The sequence below is a fragment of the Lissotriton helveticus genome, chromosome 5_1, assembly GCF_964261635.1.
Source record: "Lissotriton helveticus chromosome 5_1, aLisHel1.1, whole genome shotgun sequence".
Classification (NCBI taxonomy): domain Eukaryota; kingdom Metazoa; phylum Chordata; class Amphibia; order Caudata; family Salamandridae; genus Lissotriton; species Lissotriton helveticus.
Genome location: NC_136065.1, coordinates 639,378,104 through 639,400,565, shown reverse-complemented (window position 1 = coordinate 639,400,565; position 22,462 = coordinate 639,378,104). Strand labels below are relative to the sequence as shown.

Genomic DNA, 22,462 nt, shown 5'->3' with positions numbered 1-22,462 from the left:
TCCCCGTGCCTAACAAAAAATGAATGTCTCCATCTATAACGCAACTGGTGCTCATGTAAAGCGCTCCGATACCTTCAAGTCAAGTTTGCACTATATAAAACTCTCCCAAAAATAATCACATTTCATGCTGCGCTTGACCGCCTACTGTAAGACTTACCACTTTTAGCTTTGCTTTCCTCATTGCGATTGATTAGCAGGAACCTGGGGCTCTCGGGGCAGAAGGGCAGCAAAATGCACTGGGCCACGGCTGGAAGGAAGACCAGGCCCAGGAGCAGTGGCCACAGGGACTCGTTACCCATTATCGACTCCAGTCCAAATATCTGCGGAGAGCAGAAGTCAACGTGGAAATTAGCAAGGGAGCGGACTTTTTAGGTGCAACTTACAGGCATATTCAATTGAAATAACTTGTGCACAAATACATCGTTATTCTACTCAGGAGAGATCAGAAATTGGACTTGAAACTTGAAATATACCCGACACATATCATCCATTTTGGGAACAGAAGTTGCTTATTCTTTCCAGGAGTACTCAGACTTAGGCATCACAGTTTCTAATTAATGAATGTGCTAGATGTTTACAGTGTGCAACATTACACAAGCTTTCATGCTGGGTATGGGTACTAAACGTACACTCTAGAACTAAGTGGGCATGGAAACCGCCTACCTACAGGTGTGGAGTTATGTGCACTGTGCATCCTCCTCCTCTGCCCACATACCGGTACTCCATCCTAAACCTCCACACACACAATATAGAAGGTGTGTACGTTATTTCTATAGCATGAACCTAGCCATATAGGCCACAGATCACTGTCCACAGTCAACGGCAAGTTTAAAGTCAGCGGGTAATAGGAGCGGAGGTGGAGCTGTGGATGGTTCATACGTTGTGATGCAGATATGTCATCCTTATGCGGGTGGCAGATATGTAAACAGCCTACTTAGTGCCATCACGCACTGCTACGTCATGATACACATTTAATGCGACATTGGTTTAAGTGATACTTTAGAAGACAATGAACAATTATTGTGGCAATTTTGTGACCGCTGCCGACAGTACAGCAAGCTAGCGTAAAGTACATTTTCCAATGAAACAGACTAAGCGGTAGCTAACAAATAACTTTACTGACAATTATGTACATGCATTTCGCAACCTCGGGTGAAATTCTGTGTATTTGGTGGGCAATAACTTGCTGAAGTGTCTGAATTTGTTTAACAAATTTACCAGATTCCACCCAATGTCACATCTGAGATTCATTTACCTGTGCAATCAGGATTCCAATCACAACCCCCAGCTGGTGCAGGGTTCCTAAAGCTCCGCGAAGGGCTGTTGGGGCAATCTCACCCACGTACATGGGCACAAACCCAGTTGTGAGACCACAGTATAAGCCAACAACGAAGCGGCCCAGGATCAGCATCTCAAAGGAGGATGCCATCTTGGAGAAACCCATCAGAATGGCTGCTGCAAAGGCCAGGATGTTCGCTATCAGCATGGAATTCCGTCTAGAAGGTAAGGCATCGCAACGGGGTCAGAAGAGGTGAATCATTAACAAATAAGATCCTAGCAGTGGCATAGTCAACAGAGACAAACCTAATGCATTGGTTCATAGTCAGTAACCATATGAACTTCGGAGACTTCCTACTGTTACCTGTCCTCACAGTAGATAATACTGGCAACCGATTAATTGTTACATGACAGCGGTGTAGTGAACTGTACCATAGATTGCCTTAGTGTTGCAAGTCGAGAGACCATCAACCCTTCCTTATCACCAATAGTAGATATAACAGATGCTCATAAGAACAACGCAGTTTAACTGTTGCTGCAATGTGATACTCATACATACACACTGTGTTGTGTGCACATTGACACAAAAAATGAAAAAGAATATTTGTTTGCAAAGTTAGAGAATAGTGGTGTCTCAGAATTCCAGATCTCAGTATTTTGGTTAATCTGTTGGCAAGAATCTCTGAAAACTGCCCCTGGAGCATTCTTCCTTTCTGCCATCTTCTTCATCACTTGACTGTGTGATAGGAACCATGGTGAGCAACAGTGGACATTACCAGAGATTGAGTACTAGCGCCAGCACCGGAACACAAGATGGTAATCTTACTGGGTGCGCCCTGGAAACTCGAGACGACTGATGGAGACGATATTGGTGAGGCGAAGCGTTTCACATCAAACATTGAAGATTTGTTTCTCCTCCTCGTGCCCTCAAACAAATAGAGGGGGCATGGAGAATTTGGATTAAATGGTTTTCTTTTTTGAATTTATTTTAAGTAGGAGTGCCCCTTTCAAAGTTCAAAATAAAGGGGCTGGATTCCAACAGGTGCTTGGGGTTGCCACATAAAGTGATATTTCCCATATACATTTAGGAGTGTATCTGCTGGGGGTTGAGGCTCCTGGTCTAACTCTAATCATGCAAGAATCTGTCATGAATAAGATATATCACAAGAGGGTAAACATGTAAAATAGAATAAAGCAGTTTTTGAAGCTAGCTGCTTTAAATTTTCTGAAAGTTTAAAATATTGCATTAAAAAAAAGTGAATTCTCATCTGATCAGTTCCCAAAGTTGCGCCAGGGCAGGTTTGCAGCCAATTTTGCGAGCATAAAGGTTTTAGTCTCTTTTAAAAAGTGTGATTAGCCAGTACCCTAGTTCTGCCTGTTTTCTTAATGCAGCAGGCAGAACTAGGGTACTGGCTTATCACACTTTTTAAAAGAAGATGAAAAATATGTTTCAATACTCGTATCTCCATTATCTCATGTCTCTGTATGGTTTTAAAGTTTAATTTCCTTGTTCAAACAAGGAAAGTGGACTCCATTAACCAAAGAAGGTAGCGTACCACAGCTGGCATGTTCAGAGCTGCCCTACCGAATGTCCCTTGTCAGGGATGCATACATGCAAAAGGTCCAGAGCTCAGCTGATAAAGATGAAACCAGTCACAAGCATGTCTATACCAGTTACTTCATATCAATTCTCCGAGGTTAGGATTACATTATTTTTTTAATTCTATTTCCCAATAGTATTACTTCCATTTTTCAAATTTTTGACTATTTGAAAATGAAATTTGGGGAGAAAAATTTCAGAACAAACATTGGAAGGAAAAAAACAACAAAATTTAGGATAACCAGAGAGACATACCCAAATTGACAAAGATCTGCACACACCACTACAAACCACCGTAACAATGTATAACAAAGCATACAAAAAGGAGCACCATTGTACTCAGCCAAAAATCTGATTCCGGTCTGAAGCAAACCTCAAAACTAGGACGTGAAGGAGCCAACCGCCAACAGCACTGCATGGCCACACTAAGGGCAAAATACGTACTGCACATTTCTCTATAATAAAAAAGATGTAGCCTGTTCTAAGGAGTGGAAACGTTAAACAAAAGTTGTACCTTCCAAGTGCCATTCCCCGGTCTATATCAAATGGTAGGTTCAAAAATAACAGCCAATCGTCACTTGAATCTTACCTGCCAAATCGGTTCACAAAAAGTCCAACCGAAAAGGATCCGATCATACCCCCAACGGAGAAGATGGCAACAGACAAGGACCAAAGTGTTGTGAGTGTAGTAGCTTCGATGGAAACTTGGTATCGGGATACCCACGTCTCGTTTAAAAATGTTTCTATCACCTGCAAGGATAGAATAAAAAAATAAAAAAAATAAATCCATTAGGATGCATTTCATGACCAAAATTTAAGATTTCGTCCTTATTTTTTTTTTTTTAACACATACGTTTTCTACTACAAGTGTAAGTCTTGCAGCAATGGAAATGTATTGTAACTCAATCTTTTCTTAATTCTAATTCTCATAAATGGATTCCTTCGGGTGGTATTGAACAATTATTATTTAGAGCTCAAACTAAATCGTTATCAGTGAGTGATATTTAAATGGGTATTATTAGGGTAATAAACAGACGTATTCGACATTCCAATAGAACACACAGAGCCCTACGTATTTTACACAGACACAGAGCTAGAGAAAGTCCCAAATCCGCGAGATAATCTCTTGTAACTTGACCTGATGAAAATGTGTTTCCTCTCATGGGTTATCAGTCTGGGGTCAATGTATGAGTGTCACGCTGTGCTCCAGACTGCCCCAAGCCGTAGGGATCTGTGCTGCGTTACACACTTCGCAATACTAGAATATTTAAACTAAACATGGTTATTTGAATTATTAATTTATAAAGCGCATTAAACCAAAACCTTACATCAAGTCGCTTACACAGTTGTGTGTACTAAGAACGGTGATCTCCCCTCACCTATACCTAATATAATCAATTCTGTCGCTATTCCTCAATGCCTCCGCTGGGTGGCACCAGATTATGCTTTACTTTGTTCCCCTTTTGTGGTGTTTAAGCTTTACAGTGTTGCTTTACTTTGGCTGATGCAACTTTATAACTTTAGTGGCGTTGATGAAACTGCATGCAAGATTGGCTGGTGCGAAGAGCCACTGTAGCAGCCAATAGTGTGCAAGAAACAAATACTCACCAAATGAAACAACATTACAAAAATCTGATAGTGAGGGACAAGGAAGCAAATAATGACCGCCACACCCTATAAGAAAACGTCCAGGGTGTGGCAGGGGGGGGGGGGGTCATTAGATTTATTTTTTTGATTAACATACCCCCCTTGGGAGTTTTTGAAAAACAAAATAAATTAAACATTTTCGTGGACGGTGACAGTTAACCAAACTTTAAGTACATTGAGAGGAACTGCTATCATGACAGTTCTTTTCAGTGTCCAGAGATAGTAGCAGGGGTGGCTCTAGGCTCATGGCGGCCCTGGGCAGAGAGCGTAGGTAGGAGGCCCCGGAAGAGGGGGCGGAGGCCAGTGAAGGGGGGGTGGGGGGGGGGGGGGGCAGTGTGTCAGGGTGTTTGGAAGTGGAACAGAGCCGGAGGCCGCCAAATCCCTGCCAGGGGCCGCCACGCAAATATATATCCATCCTCAGAGGATTATTATATTAAGGATATATATTGGCCTGGTGGCCCTGTGCAGGTGCACAGCTTTGCACATGCCTAAGGCCGCCCCTGATGGTAGCCGGCCCAGCGGTTCTTTCTAAATGAAAAGTGTGGCTCACTGGTTAGAGGAGGCAGACCTGGAAGCAGAGGTCAGCCCGGGACCAGGGTTCAATTCCCGGCTCGGCCTTGAGTCCTAAAATGTCAATGGACTTGACAATTCTCGCTCCGGTGCCTACTTGATTCACAGGTTCACACTCTGCGACTCTGGGCAATAGCTTGCTTAATCTCCACAACGGCCCCTCGCGGTGGGATGCCTGGCTTTCACCTTGCAGATACCCTGCTGGGGTTATCTCACAGGGGAATACCAGGACGGGTTCCCTAAGCAAGCGCTTAGAAACCGCTTGGTGATTTGCGCTATAAAAAAAAAATTCCTGTACAAATGTGTCAGACAGAGTGCCATTGGGACGGTGGAGATAGTGTCCACCGCCAACCCATGGGACACTACTCCATCCGGTCAAACCCTACACCAGACCCGCGATTCTCTTAAAGAAAACACCATGGTTAATGTTCATTTGCGTCACACCTCTGTCCTCATTCACTGACCCATGGCTTGCAAATCTAATTTTGTAAGTCAATAAACTAAGGAAAAGTGAAGTCAAGTTTTTCTTATAGGAACCGATAAAATAGGATCTGCACAGCCCTCCCTTGTCATCTGCAACACAACTAGTAACTGCAAAAGACATTCCGTTTTGGCATAACTATTTACATAGAGGATTGCCTCGGAGCATTTTGTAGCTTTAAAGTTCTGCATTTCTTTTCATGATTAAATTAGAGAATGCTCATGTGACAAGCCACAGAACACAGTGCAGGCCCAAAAAATATCACAAGGACAACTTTTTAAATGGTTAATCATCCCACACTACTGTTGTGTCCTAGGAGCTATACATACGGCTATCCCTTATATGCAATGTGCGCTACCCCATTGATTAGGGTACTGTAGCCTGCAGCTGGTTAACCAGTAAATAAGAAGTTTCTTTACTGCGTTGTTTGTCTCGCCTTCTCCGTACAGCCCATTACACACTTGGATCAACAATTCTTTTTCTTTTAATGTCAAAATATGCTAAATTGAGGATGAAATTAGTGGTGTTTGCGCGTAGCCTCCGACTTTATGTAGAAGCCCTACGAGAAGTGTGTTTGCTCCACCAGCCCAGACTTTACTGTTTCCATCTTGCTGTCTGACAGCTAGGTCCAAATTTCGACTGGTTTGACTCCTAGTTATCCCACTACTTCCCCAATGAACCTCCCCCACCCACCATCTTCACGGAGGTCTCAGACAGGACCCTACTCTGGGAGACCTTAGGGAAAGTGCGAACAGGGTCAACGGTGACGCCATCCAATGACGGCCTTATGACCCGGTCGTAACCTCGCAGGATCCAGAGCTCTAAGAGGCCCTACGGTTTGCTCCAGTAACACATTCGCGAATATAGCATTTTGGCTGCTCACGCTCCATATTCTGGTGAACACAATCCAAACAATGCTGCGGAAATGTCCACCAATGGGTAAGAAGGCCTAGTTGCCAAAATAATGCAGAGAAAACTTTTGGCACAAAAAACCCCTTAAGGACACCCAAGTCAGTAGACTGAGCGGCGGTTGACTCACAGCCCACATTTCACAAAAATACAATACAGACCCGCTCAACAGCAAGACTCCCTCTTCCAAATCCACCCAGGAAATTCACATCATGATTTGTTATTTGGACGCCAAATCGTAACACATGATTGTATTAAAAAACAGAAGTCAGTCATGGGGTTCACACCAGTCATCTTTGGCATTCTGTTTGGTCTGAAACAATTTCCAAAATGAGCTACAGATTTGCGAGCCAAATCTACAGGAAAACAGCTACCAGTTAATAAAAGTCAATCCACAAACTGGGGACTTAAAATCGAGTAAAACAAATTGCCTACCGCTTATTTAATCTATAAAAACTTAGCACACGCGATAGGCTCATCTCAATTGCAAATCTATCTGATATTTGTGCCACGTGTGCATGCCCCGCCTTATACAATACATACATTAGAATACTTTTATCTCAGTGAACAAAATAGTGGGGAACGTACATCAATGCAGTCTTTCAGGAAATGAAAATCACTGTATGCTGATTGAGTAATACTGTAACTTCCTGTAGAATATTCCTCAACCAACTTCCTTCTTGTGTGATAAGATGTTTTTTAAGGTGACATGTAAGGCATCCACCCCTTATTATTTTTTCTGCCATTGTGTTAATTAAGGAAGACCAGTTACTTAAAATCATCCAACCCAGAAAGTGAGTCAGGGAGTCCATCAGACAGGCCACAATTTTCTGTTATCAGGGGTTTAAAAGATTTTCAGGCACCAGAGCTTCTCGGATTTGTGACGTAGCCAAATCCAATCTTGTAAGAGAACTCCGATAACTTCATTTCTTTGACACACACCCCCCTTTTACCTTCTCTTCTGCTGTGCGGTTTGGATATCAAGCCTTACTAACCAAATACAAATGCCCCACTACAACCCACACGACACATTGAGAGTTTTCTTTATGTACTTTGCACTTAAGATATTCAGAAATTGACTTTGATGTAGCTAGGATGTCAGCTAACAGACTGAATGCTCAATTAAATACAAACAGTATTTTGAAAATCTCAACAAATTATACACAATTTAGGGGCCAGTAAAGGATAGTAAGTAGCCTTCATTGAGTGTTCACAAAGCCATCCTGATATACATGTTAATTTTAGTCTAGAAATAGCCCGGATACAGAAGTTACCAATTTTTTCATATTTTTCATAGAATTATCCCAGAATCTAAGGATTTGAGCCGCCCATAATATCTTGCAATGTAAGTAAGGAAAGTACTAAACAGTGCGATTTTAACAATGCAAAGGGAATCTCTGCTATTGGTCGTCGATGCCCGAATCCATGCCAGATTGTCGAGATATCCAAATGAGATCATTTACATACACGGACTCCTCTGCATGGTTGATGGTTATCCTTAACCACTTGGATGCTAATGACAAGGGTAACTCGTCATGGAGTGCCCATTCATTTCAATGGAAATTAGAGTAAAAGCCTGAGAGTGCCTTAGCATCCAAGTGGAAATACGGTGATAATGAGTTGCCTGAATACGAGTCTTTAACATTCTTGCTTTGGCAAAGAGTTGCATTGTATTGATATTTATGTTGTGCTTTCTGTACCCATATAGAGGCTTAAAGCAATTTTCATTTGTTGAGTGTGCAAGGAGTCAGGTCTCCCTAAACACGTCAGATAGGAAGGAAAATATGATAAAACTCAGCTGCAACACCACACCACCGAGGCTTAAGTCCTGTTCTGTTTTCCGGCTATCGCAACCAATCTTCACCACTCCACTGCTTCACCCAACCAATCGCAGTACAGTTCTGACTAGTGCACCCTGTCTCCAATAGTGTTGCGGCCGATCCTCTTAGGAATCAGTGCTACTGCTTCGACTGCTGCAGCATTACGTAGACTCACCCCAGCTTTTACTACATATTTAGTTGACCATCCAATTACAATATTGCTCTGATGATTCTACTTATACATGGAGTCTATTGGAAATGAGATTTAAGCCTGGGACTGAACATTTCAGTATGTTGTAGATATTGATCTGATAAGTTTAGGGGTGGGATTGAGCAAAGACCATCACATGGGGTCGCCTGGTTGACTTTAGACCTTGTTTCTATTACAAGAAACAACTGGGGCAGAAAAGACCGTCTATCATTTTTGAAGTAAGACTCATTTCCTTTAGCAGGTAAACAAGTGATAGACAGATTATCCAATGGAGCATGATTGAAGCGATCTTATAAATCACGTATGAGCACACAACATAACAAATGAAGAGTTTCCATTCATGCATAATTTCTGCCGGTGGGAGGAAATACCAAGAGCATGAAGAATGTGTAGGTGTTCAAAGTTGGTGAAACTCCACTCATTTTATTGACCACAGAAGGATCAAGCTCCGACTTGCCCATGCCTTCACTCAAACTTTAGGCATGCAGGCTTGTGGATACATACTCAACACCGTGGGCTATATAAGCATTCATCCATTGGAGTTGTCGTCATGTTTCCAACATCAGTGTTGGTAAACTGCATGTTGATTGGTTGGGAGGTTTGGCATATTATTGTCAGAGGTTGTCTGAAGTTAGCTCCACCCATATATGCACAGGATCACAAAAACAAGTACAGTGGCGTGTTTGGGATTTTGTGGCTGTGTTGGTGTTATGACAAGGTATGCATTGTTCTAGAAATGATGTCACCTCCAGAAGTCCCAGAAGAGGAACTTCCTCCTTTAGTAGGCTTATCAGCTGTCTTTCAAAAGAAATATGCTAATTCATGTCCCTTTCATTTGGTTGTAAAGAAGAATTAACATTTTCTATCCAGCAGTTTAGATTAGACAAGAACATAGCACAATGTGCTATTCCCATTCGCAAACCAGAACTGCTTTGCAAATGGGAATGCGACCAATGTATTACAAGGTCATATACCTAATGCTTTAAATGATTTCCAAGAATTGCAACAATACCGATTTCCAACAATTTTGATAATCGAGTAAATTTTTCAGCTCACGATTAATAGGAGTTTTAACAGTATGGAAGGCATTTTAGTAAGCAATTTCGTCAGTTGGAGGGGATACCTATTTCGGGCCTCCTGTTTTCAATTTGGTAAGATTTGCAAAAGCTCTTTTGCAAGTTGTAAAGAGTTTTGACTCATAGAAGGGCTTTTCTACATTGTAAAAACTCAATCGATGTGGCAGACCCTCTTATTTTTAAAATTGCAGGGTGTACTTCCTCAAAAGTACGTTGTGCATCTGGTTCAAAGTATTTTTTTAATTAATTCTAGCAATCAGGGGTGCTGGCTTCCAGATCACATGGGGGAATCTTGAAATAAACCTTGTGAAATAAAAATTATGAAACAGCCTCACCTTCCAGGCTATGGTTCTGTACCTAACACAGCAATGGTAGACTGTCTAGTGACACTTGACATGACTTTTGATTGCCTTCAAAGGGTCAATGAGCGTGCTCTGTTGGCCAAGGAGTAACAAGTGAACTTTTTAGACTGACGTCTGCCGAGACGAGAGGATCCTACTAGTTTAAACCCATGTTGGAAAATGGGTGAAGCTAGAATCCGTAAGATGCCGCCTTTCCAAAACAGAAGAAGTGTGTTCATTTAGGGGTGAAAACATGTCAAAGGGGCTTGAGTCATGATTTGCCTAAGAATCCTGGTCTCTAAAAAGAAGGCACAGACCTCATTATAGCCTACAAGAAGGCCTATATGTGTTTAGGCAGTGAAACGACTGTACATAGCGGTCTATCATATGTCACATACCTAACTTTGAGCATGTGCACCCCCAAACCTGCTCACTCCAACACCACGCGAGCTAGTGACAATTCTGATCACTCCCTATCCCTCCCGTAGGATATTGCCGCCGCAGCTGCCTATTGGCTCGGTTCCTGAATACCAAGGCAACCCAGACTGGATTCCACCTCATGCCTCGTTCTTTCACCACTCGACACTTCCTGTTTCTATCTTTGAGTTTTGTAGATTCTTTCTCACGCTGCTTTTTTGGTGACCGTTTATGTGCCTCTGTTCCTCCTTCCTCTTTTCGCCCTTACTCTAAGCTAAGGATCAAAGTCTGGTGATGAAAAATAAATCAGTCTCCAGAAATGAGGGTTGGTGCCCAGCACCCACAACCGTCTAAAACTAATCACCCAGCCCTGCCACGTTGCCCAAGTCCTTGCGTGTTGTACTGCACCAGTCCAGGTTTTTCTTTGAATTCTGGGACTTGTAGTAATATTTATTTCATTATAAAACAGGACTACAGGTCCCAGAATCCAAAGGGAAACGTCTGGACTGGAGCAGCACGTCCAGCATGGCCCTGGGAAACATGGCAGCTACCAGTCTGCACCTATGAGGTCTGCACTGTTTGTTCTCCGTTCAGAAACTGGCTTGTTGGTCGCAAACAGATGCTGCTCCGACATCTATTTTTTTTCTTGACGGATTTCAGCTTCAGATACATTCAGGTAGCTCAGTGTTCCATGCCTCTATGAGACTCTGAAAGACTGAAGGCAGGTCCACGCTCAAGGTCAGTCTATACAGATTATATAACACGTTCCCAGAAGTCTCTCACGAGCAGCAAGTTAAAGGGGAACTCTTAATTCCTCCGTGAAGCTGAAAATCCAAGGATCCTTTGAAGATCTCATTAGCATCAGTAATCTCTCTAACAGGATGTGCTATTTTGGGAGGAGCTTTGCGTTTGTTTTGTTTTCTCGTCATATAGATGTGGGTTTTAGACTTGGATTGTGTGCGGTGTAAACAAGGCAGATATCAAGTATTGCCATTGGAGAAGTAAATTATAAAACAGGTTCTGGATTGGTTTCTGTTGTCATGCTTGGTCCTCGCCTTATAAATCCAAGAATACCTGTTCAATAATATATCCGCTGTGAATGGCTGTACCAGTAGTTAAGGCCTCTATCCAAGTTATAGGCCCAAGTCACAGGCAGTCATAAAAATGAAGAATGCATCTATACGTCAAGCCAAAAGGGCGATACAAATATTCTAACAACTGAGGATGTAATGTTCCAAATTAAAAGAGGAAAAATGGAAAGAAAACTATGACTCCGTGGGAATTTAAAAAGTGATGAGTCCATAAAGTGCTGTAGATGGAGTCATTAGTTTGCACTACAATGCTATATATTCAGGTGAGTGAATTTTAGTTTCGTACAAAGTTGCTTATAGTGCTAAAACCCTACATGTACTAATTTTTTAAGTTTAAAATGGTTAAGTAAATGTGGAAATACACAACCTACAACTTACTTTTCTACTTAAAAAGAGGTTAACTCAACAAAAAAAATATTAAAAACTTAAGATAGATAATAGTGGATATGAAATTTATAAAAAAGTTTCCATAAACATGCTTGTCCTACATACAGCAAAATATTTGTGTAGGTCGTCATGCATTATTGAAATTAGTCCTTACCTTTTGGGGGGCATTGATAACTCCAGTGTTGTACCCAAACTGCAAAGATCCAATCACTGCTACTCCCACCGACAGCATGAGCCGGAACGTCATCTGAAAAGTAACGAAAGAGCCATGAGCTAGAAGAAAAACATGAAACCCACCCACAGAAGCTTAACACCAGGAACACATCTAGGTTCTAAGGCAAGACCAATCATTCTTTACCAAAACAACCTCACCAGTAGTAAAAACAGAGCCTAGCTTTCTTTCGTCCTCATGGTGTGCCCTCAATACTTCGTTAATGAAACATGCACTGGTACAAGATAGTTTATCTTCCTCTGCCCTTGAGCATCATGTGCTACACCTCAGTATGCCTGTCCACTGCGTCTATGCATGGTAGCATACACTGACATTTGCACGCGCCATAAGATGGAGGTTGTCATTTAGCACCCTCTTTGCATTTTATTTGACTTTTCTCCATATTTGCCATGCGTTGTAACATGCTAGTGGCCCTTCATAACCATACACACTGTATAAATATATAAAACTACTGGTTTCCTCAAGATCAGGCTGTGGTTGTTTTGCTAAGATATGCTCGTTCATTCGTCTTAACCGGCTATTAAACAGGTCACTGGGCACGGATGCTTAGCGGAAGAGTACATCTCTTTTGTATGGACTACGTGGGGAGTTGTTAACCTGGTTTCAGTGGTTAAAATTACTAGAATTCAATACAACTTTATTGAACCGTAAGCAGGATGACCTATTGAAAAAAGGGATTCTTTTCGGGGAAAGTTGTGTTAGGTCTTTGCAGGACTGGTTGACAAAATGGGCACAGCAGAAATGCAGAATTGTCCGCAAGTTTGGATAGCAGTGATTGGTGAATGCTTGTTACACGCTGCTACTTCTAAGGACTTGGCCTTAATCAATAGTAACCTGAAAGCTAGGGGGCTCATTTCCATATGACATCTAGCATGCAAATTAGGTCAGCCCAATAACTCAATCGGCCCTGTTGGAAGTAGGCCAACTTTCCCCAAAATCAAGAGTGCTGCAGCCCTTCATAGGAAAGTGTGCATTGACCCATCAAAGTTTGAAAACCACAGAGCATGTGCCTTGTCTTAAAGAGAAAACCTACAAGGAAAATTATATTTGTCTCACATTATGTTTTGCAACACGGTGACTTGTGGTTTCTATTTCAAATAAATTTACGTAGTTTTTTGTCGTCATCTCCTGATCAATTGGTGGCAACAAGGAGATCAAATGATGGCAATCTTTAAATCTTTTAACAAATTCTAGCAGTAGGTGAGGTGATGTTCTTTCCAAATGTTAAAATTTCTTGTTGGTGAATGTCAATTCCATTGTCATCACTACTCATGGCAAATTAAGTTGAGGTTGACTTTTGGGGGACCAGGACGAATTTTTAATCAGAGTTTGACCCAGTGCAAGACAGGGAAAGGTAGAAAAGGAGGGAGAGACAGATGGAAAACCGTGACAAAGGGAGAGAATAAAGCAAGAATGTTTATGTTGAGAAGATGGCAAACTCAAGTCCAACATGTGTTGGCCTTTTGGGGGACCATGACGAATTTCTCATCCGAGTGAGACCCAGTGCTGGGGAGAGAATACAGAAATGAAGAGGGGAGAGGATTATAGCAATATGGCAAGAAAATAAATCAAGAATGTTAAAGAACCTCCAAGAGTGAGCTAAAGAAACACGAAGAAGACGCATTTGGTGGATTCTAGACTAGGCAGTATTGGTATCCAGCAATCCTGGGGTTCATCAGTGTCGACTCCTCTGAAAAACTTTGGACACCTCAACTTATGTTTTTTTTCTGATTAAGCACAGTCAGACCGTTTGCCGCCCTGGCCCCTTGGTGTCCGCAGTTGCTCGGTCATCACTGAACAGCATAGCTCTGAGTCAGGCGGGATGAGCAGAAAGCGCTGTAATGCACTCAAGCCTTTGCACGTCAAACCTAGCTCAGCTGGGACTCAAAGGCCTCAGTTTGTCGTCCTTTCGCCAGCGTATAGTGACTAAGCAAAACCCCAGGATTTGGGCAACTTCTCTGCACAAGGGCTTACTTAACGAGGTAAAACAACTCTTGGCTCTGAGGGGAGGAGGTGGGAGGCGGGGATTGGACCCCTATCAATAGCTGTATTATTTCCACCGTGTAAAATTACCTCCAACTGCAACCTGGCTGAGAAAATTCTGACCATAGGGTGGTTTAAGCAGCTTTTTGGTGCTTACAGAAAACCAAAGGCACGAGTCTCACTCAGAGGGAAGGAATTTGCTCCTTTAACAGCAACATTTATTAAATCCGCCAAAAGGCCGAGAAGAGGAGGTGCAGACCACATCCGGGGATTTTTACCTCTGCAAAGGTTTCAACAATAAAAGTGGAACTAGCGAATTAAATGTAAAAATATAATATTTTTTGTATTAAAAAAATATATATTTTGAATAACCATTTCCCCAAACCGCTGTATTTACAAAATATATAATACACATATTTTCTAATTCCAACAGCATTTGCAACCAACTTTGCAGGTGGTTCATAACATCTTTAAGTAGTTAACGAGTGACGTCACATTTCATGCTTGCTGCCCTAATTTCTGACAACATTCCTTGATCATGGCAAGACCTTGAAATACTTTATGCTGAAAAACCGGATTCATTTTAATGGTATTCTATTTACTGAATGCAGGAGGAATGTGATTTATGTAAAGGAGGAGTCCAAGATCTAAAGCAGGTTGTGTTTATTTCTCCGAATCAGATAGTAGTAGAGGCCAGAAAACGCTATTTAAGATTAATTCAATTCAGATATAATAGTACATCAGTGCAGAGTTTGATTTTGTAGTTTAAATCCCCACCAGATGAATTTGTCTGTCACAATATGTTTAAATTCTTTAAACATACTCAGAAAAAATGTAATAACATTTATGGGGGTAATGGAGCCTTCAGCCAACTTATGCCATTGGTGGTGGCAAGCTGAAAGGACCCATACATTGTTTTGCAGGGATTGCTCCCAGTTTTCGCATTTAACTTTGTAATTCGCTTTTATTTTAATGCTAAATTACCTGACAAAACTGGTGTGGGAACAAAACCACAACATAATTAAATATTCTGACTGCCCGATATTGGGAAAAGGTTGCTTCTGCCAGTCACACATTATTTAATTTACAAGCGCGATTAAAAATCTTGAATAGTTGTGCTTGCCAGACATGAAGATAGACAAATGCTTCAAGATCTTAAGTGAAGCTTAGGAAGAGAATTCAAGTTTTGAATGGACTCTCACTAAGGTACAGCCTCAATATGGAAAGTGACTTGGATTTGTTAAATTTAGTCCAGAGACTGATGTTCCTGAAGTGCTATCATCTTCGGTACAAGGATTTTCAGAGCCCCAGCAAAACTGCATTTTACTGTTTGGGTGCTCCCCAAACAACAAGGCCATTTGTGCCAATGAGGTGATTCCCTCTGCCTGGTTGGGAGGGCCCACAGCTTCAGTGTGAAATAATTTTTCATTGACCAACCAGCTACCCAATCCAGTCCCTGCCTCGCTGTGCTCTACTCACCCGCTTGTTATGTTATGTAATAGGAAACTTCTGAAGCGCATGTTCACTGAAAGGTTTCATGGCACTGAGAGCACTAGCGGCAGGGTAGCGATGTAGCTTAGTCATAAACTTGTCTGAAGAGCCATGTTTTTGCAGAGTTCAGAATTATTCATAGGAGGTTGCTGCTCTTATGTTGGCCAGAAAAGTTTCAAGTGCCGGGAGCCAACACAGCAAACCTGGTTCCCTTCTAGCCACTTTCCATAGAATTTGGGAATCTCTTGGAGATAGAGATGTGCTGATCTGAGGTGGCGCCTAGGAGTATAGTTCTTTATTCTACAGGAAACAAAGATGGGGCTTTTACTCTGCTGGATTTTGAAAATCATGCAGTCTGATTTAAACAATGTTCTTTGTGCAATTGGAAGCCAGTGTAGTTTCTTTACTAAGGGTGTAGTGTGGCAGCGTCCTGGCTTGTTGCTAGACCAATCTAGCTGCATGATTCTGGACCAGCTGCAGTCTTTGGCTCAGACTCTTTGGGAGACCCAGGTAAAGGGCATTAACATAGTCAATGCGGGACATCACTAGTTCAACTACAATCTGGAGGAAGACATCAGTTGAGAAAATTCAGATTTTTTATTTTACTGAGCTGGAACAAACAGGCAGAAGTCACGGTTGCAATCTGGGGTTTCATTGACAGATCATCAACAAAGTACAGTGAGGCTCTTGACAACATTTTTAGTAGGGCAAGAGTGGCCTAACTCCCGAACTAATCCAAAAGAAAGGACTCCAGCAGTGCAGTTCGCTTTTGACCATCTTCACCTCAGTTTTATCGGAGTTTAACTTTAGTTGGTGACTGTCCATCCAGTCACAAATGAAGACCATAGTGCTCTGGAAGAATGCTGTAGAGTCAGGAGTATCCATGAGGTTAAATACTAGCTGCATATCATCAGCATAGTTGTGTATTTTTACTTTCTGCTTTTGTAGGGCATTTACCAGTGGGCAAATTTAGAGATTAGAAAAGGATGTGGGAAAAAGAGGATCCCTGAGGTAGTCTGCTCCTGCAAGGTTAAGCTCAGTTGTAGACGGGAGAGAGGCGAACCGATTGTAAGCAGTGTGATAGAAAAGACTTCATCCAACTAGAACACATGCCTGCAGCCCAGCAGCCTCAACACAGTTGAAAAGAATGTCATAGTCCACCTTGACGAAGGCCGCCAAAAGATCCAGAAGGACCAACGCCTGGGCCTGACCTTTGTGCGCCTCCTCTCTCATGTAACCTATTACGAAATGAATTAGATTCCATGGAGTGAAGGTGTCGGAAGCCCACCTGATGTAAGTCTTCAGGATCCCGTCACTTGTAAGTCTAGCACTAACTGCACAGCGCCACTGCAATATCTACCCTTATCCACGCATATGCTCTGCAGCCCCCTTGCATGGCATTCCCGCACCTTGTCTGGGGGAAGACACTCACCCCAAGGCCTTTGCACACCTAGGAAGCTTCAAGCTTAAGTAAAACTTCTGGGGCTCCTCAGCAAACTGCAACTTCGGATTTGTCTATAACTGTACATACTGTTTTAATATGATGCGCTTGCAAAATATGAGATTCCTTATCTACATGGACTTTAGACTTCCATTTCTTTTTTCTAAGCATCCTGTGTGTGCCTAGCAACTTGCTAAACACATTTACGAGCTACAAACATAGGAAATTCATTACTACAGGAAGAAAGGCAGCATGGGTGGAAACAAGCCCCACACCGAAGCAGGTATTGTTAATAATTTGATTTTTTTACATTGTTATGATATTGTTGTATCCCTTTAAAGCGCTATGCTCCGTGTTTTGCAGCATTTGTGAGCTAACATGCAAAGGGGAGAGGTTCAGAGTCCAGTCAGTACTGGGCTTTGGCCCTCGCCCACTCCAGCCGCCTCTTCTCCTCTTCCAGGGCGCCCTGGTCCCTCAGCAGGTCCTGGTAGGAAGCCTCGGCTCTGGCGGCCTGAGCTTCAGCCTCGGCCTTCTCCTGCCTCAGGGCCTCCAGCTCCCGCTGCAGCTCTGGCGGGGCCGGGGCGGCTGCCCCCTGCCCGCCCTGCAGCCGCTCCATAAGCACCAGGCGGGTGCCCACGGCCCCCAGCTCGGCGCTCGGCGCGCTCTGCTCCCGTTGCAGCTCCTGCATGGTGGTCAGGGCAGCTGGCCTCGCGCGGGCTGGGCACGGTGTAGGTGCTGCGGTCATTGGCACGGCAGAGGTGCACAGTGCTGGACAGAGCCGGCCATGCCAAGCATGCCCAGAGCAGCAGGGGTCAGAGGCTCGGAGCAGAGGCATCCCGGGGTCCAGGAGGCTGTGCAACGACGGCCCCGGTTGCAGCTGTGCCCTGGGGGGGGGGGGAGAAATTAGTCGTCGCGGGAGGGGTTTAAGGGGAAGAAAAAAAAATAAAATAAATAAACCGTCCCGGCCGGAGACTCCCGCCGTCCTGGTTTCGAATCCTGCATGCTCGTGACACGTCATCAGGGAGGCTGCAGCCATCCACCGCAGCCTTGCGATTGGTCAGGCCGCTGCCCCACCCGCGTCATTTTCTCTCTGTATGCTGCAGCATACAGAGAGAACAGGGAGAGTGGGCGGTGTTTCTTGAGGGCAGGGGGGGTGGCTTGCCCACTGTTAATACTGACTGTTTGGGCGGCCTCAAGCTTCCCTAACAGTCAGTATTAACAGTGGGCAAGCCACTCCCCCCTGCCCTCGAGAAAACACCGCCCACCCCCAACCAGGAACTTCAGCTTTCTCGCCGTACCATTTGTTTCTGCCTTCTCACACAGCGAGAAAGCGGGGGGCGGCGCCCAAACGCCCCAATAGAGGAGCCGCCACTACACACTCGACAAAAAAAAAAATCGTGTGTGGAAATGTTGGCCAGGCCAACAGAAGGTTGTTCAGAGTTTTTGAACATTCAGCTTTTAAATGTCACTCATTTATTACATACGTTTTGCTGAAAATAGTTTAGCCAGAAGCATTGCGTCATAGTACTAGACGAGTTTAAGAATGGAGAGGTTTGGAAATATTTGTTGAAAGCCATTGCGTTGGGTTCTACAGCTCCTAACGCGTGGTTACCACAGCCAACAGCGCTTTCTTGTTTATGACACGAAAACGTGATGGGCACATGAATATTTTCAAGGCACACCAGCTCACTTTTCCTAGAAAAGAACACAGTAACGGTGCCAGGCTGTGATAATACTAATTCTATGCCAGAACAGTGTAATCAGTTGACGACAGTCATGCAATTTAACAGTGGTGAACAAAATGTTTATTTTGATCAAAAAAGCGCATGGGTTGGTAGGAATCCCAACTCAGCTAATTGATTTCCACAAGTGCTTTGAGCACACGTGGGCAATGAAGCTTCTGAGTGCAATTTCTTATACCTTGAATGCACCTCTCATTCTCAAAAGTTTGCTCAGTTCCAAGACCATTCGAGAAGACGGGCATTTTTTGGTGCCTTGGGGGGGGGGGCTTTATCTCTTCCCGGGAGATGTTGTGTTTCTAGATAAGTTTTGGTGACACTTTAGTTCCAGACCGGCATTTGAAGAGATTGCATGCAAATTAGAAAGTCTCTTTCCATATCAAGGGGACTGGGCTCTTTGTGAGCCAACCGTGGACTTCAGTTAGAGGTGTTAAAAGGGCCAAAAAGTGACCCCATGACACTCAGTCTTGGTCCTGTTCCTAAAAAAGACAGGGCAGCTTGGACTTCTAGACCACCCCCTCTAGCAAGGACAGATGGAGGCCATTGCACGAAAGGAACATAGGTCCTTTGCCTGCTGTTGGGGTAGTAAATAAGCTATAATTCGACTTTTAAGGGTTGACTGGGGTAATCGCTTGGGCACTGAAGAAAGTGAAAGACCAAAAAGTAAACTAGGGCCTGATGGGTCCTATTATCTTTTGGTACATACCCCCTTCCCTTCTCTTGCAATACCAAATAGGAAGCTGTTGCTGGGATGATGGTGGGTCAACGTGGCAAAACTCAGAGGTCATCGGATGTCAAAGGGTGCGTGATGTCACTCGAGCTATTGCATGTACTTTTGTTGAATCAGCCTCAGTGGATAGAAATATCTGTTAAGCATTTTAGGTCATTTTAACAAAAACATTATTTTTACCCGCGGATCAGGGAACTGGTTTTTGTTCCCTGTTTATATCCAAGCTAACAGCTTCTTTCTACAGAACAAAATGGACCACAAGCAAAATGTAGTGTCTGCACAATCTTGGTATCTTCCCTAGGTACCTCCCTAAGATTGGGCAGACTGATTACTGAAGTCAAGAAATGCTTCCCAAGCACTTGCCTGCCTTCGGCTTCATCATCTCATCCTTCTTACCACACACATAGTGTTCCTTTGTTCGGAGAACACACACAATCTTTGTAAACAGAGGCCGCTTCAAACAAACAATAAAGCAGTATTGTGCCTGCACAGAATTTTAAGCACTCTGTGTTTTTAGACAACTTCACGTCCACTTAGTTTCACATGTTCTTTTTCCTTTAGTTGTTTGTTTTCTTTTTGATGTTTAGCCTCCAATTTTAGAGATCATGTTTTATTTTATTTGAATTAGTTTTAGATGGTGATTTGAAAACATTTAGTGGTTACATTTTTTACTTCTGGACCCCTCGTGCATCCTCATTCGGATTTATTCACTCTGATTTTATTTTATTTTGGGAAACTGGTCTGCTAGCACGACAGTGACCGAATTAATCAGCCTTTTTTTTTAAAAACACTTTAATGTGCAGATGCATCGAAGCGATAAGCAAAATAGTCAGTCCGTAATAAGGCATACATCGGACAAATATAGGTACATATTTGCAACAGGCAGCGATAATTATCGCCGACCTTGCATACTGCATTATTTTCTATCGCTGGAATATTTTGCCAGGCTAGCATTGTATGAACAACGTTTAGCGCCATGGCGATGAATATTCCAGCGATCGCGCCCTTTTCCATAGAACATCGCTGGTTTTTCAGCGATGTTCCATGTAAAACGGCGATATACTTGATAATACGACCCTGTGGTTGTATTGCATGAATCCACCTCCCATGCTAAGTATGCTTAGTCAGGAATTTAACAGACTTTAAATTCCTGCGTTAAGGCATACTTAGCGAGATTAAAATTATAGCTTCCCTCTGTTGTAAATATCACAACGCTGCCTTCGCAATATTTACCCATGCTGCTTCCACAGACACGCCTAACTTTCATTTAGTAGGTATGCACAGTGTCCATCACCTCACCTTCTGTGGGCACTTACATTTAAAATGAAGGATGTTAACAAAATGGTGTGGTGGCCGAATATGGGATAATACTTACACAAAGGCAAAAATGTTATGTGCAAGAATTTTTTATTGGTATATGAGGTAGCACTTATCAGTAAAGTTAAAATATTTAATTTCCGAACAAAAATATATATATCCCCTTTCAAAAATTAACAGTAGAAAAAGTTTACACCCTCAAATGTATATGATTTGGTCCCTGAAAGATTAATTTACAGGCTGTTCGTATATTTATCCATTTAAAATGTATGATCTCACACATTTCAGCCACACTTCCTACAAAATCAGTAACAAAATTGCCCATTATCTCGGTTACATTTTCGGTTTTCCAAGGAGGAATGAATCCAGTGTAGTGGTAGAGGAGGGGTGGGGCTGTTTAACAAGGATCCCCCAGCAGAATATAAAGGTCCCAGATCTTTTTAAATAGAACCCTTTTGTTAAGCATTGTGCAACTATAGATGAACTATAAAGACACTGTGTCCTAGGAGCTTTCTTAATTACCGATAACCAAACTACACAAACCATGAAAGGAATACTATGCTTTTATAGTGCTTTGGGCACCTCAACAAAATCAACAAAAGCCTTCCCATTTCAAAGCTCTCCAAAACACAACAAAATGCCGGCTCTAGGTCTAACAATTTAGTTTATTAATGTTAGATGTTACTTCATTCATTAACGCCCAGTTATTAAAGGGTGACTCAGTTTGCATGGTCTTTACAATCCTAGGAGAGGACAATGCATTCCAAAGAGCAAAGCTGGGCTGTATACTTAGGCCGGGATTCGCAGTCGTGATTCCTGGAACAGTGGATTCCTCTCACTCAAATTTGATCGACAAGAGGATTGCGAAACATCCTGCCCCTATATCTGTGTTTCGCAACTTGACAACGTCAAGTCTGAGGTGTCATTATAAAGCTCTTGGTATTCAGCCATAACTCCATCATTGACTTATTGAAAGCCTGTTTCAAGCCAAGTATCACCACGACAGAATTTGAGCTTATCAAGAAAGACTGAAAATGGCTCCTCTGGAGAAATCTTGATAACTTCACTCCTCAACTTCACCACGTCCTCGAGTATCTAGGAGACCAATTTCACTTTCAGGGAACACATTACACTCAAGCTAGAGTATGTGATGTCAACTGCCCTGCAGCAGAAGGGGGAGATTTGTCTATTGAAAGCAGATTTCCAACCTGCTATCCAGTCTATTTCCCTTCTCTTTTATGCCAATCCTCTAGCAGCTAGTATCGGAGATCAACTCACCTTACACCGAAGAGCATTACTCATGCAACTGCCTGCCTCAAAGGTGTTCACAAGCACAACACGACCACAACGAACCTTAATTAAACTGGCAGCCAATTTTTATTTATTTAAAAGGTTTTATATAGCGCTGGCTGGACCCAAGGGTATCAGAGCGCTTTACAAGGGATAAGGCAGGAAAGATTGCATTAAACATTAAACATTTGGGCAATGAGGGAATATACAAGCCATGGGGACATAAAAAAACGATACGGAAAATCAGGGGGGGGGGGGGGGAGATAAAATACGGTTTACAATGGTTAAACATCCAATCTACAGTGGGTTTAGAGAGCGCAGGGAATGGGAATGGAGAGGCGATGGGAGTAAGGATTGGGGGAAACAGTGGAAGGTGATGGACAGGGAGATAGTACGAGTGCAAGGGCAAAA

General features: G+C 42.8%; 1 protein-coding gene across 2 annotated transcripts in view; it reads right to left on the bottom strand.

Annotated features, from left to right (window-relative positions):
* LOC144754806 (solute carrier family 2, facilitated glucose transporter member 1-like) overlaps positions 1-22,462 on the bottom strand; it is a 697,724-nt gene that overhangs the window by 10,424 nt on the left and 664,838 nt on the right. For both annotated transcript variants that reach the window (XM_078643032.1, XM_078643030.1), the window contains exons 2-5: positions 11,983-12,075; positions 3,468-3,628; positions 1,256-1,496; positions 158-320 (exon numbers count right to left, since the gene is read on the bottom strand). In XM_078643032.1, coding sequence (XP_078499158.1) covers positions 158-320; positions 1,256-1,496; positions 3,468-3,628; positions 11,983-12,075 — 658 coding nt within the window. The remainder of the gene's footprint in view (positions 1-157; positions 321-1,255; positions 1,497-3,467; positions 3,629-11,982; positions 12,076-22,462) is intronic.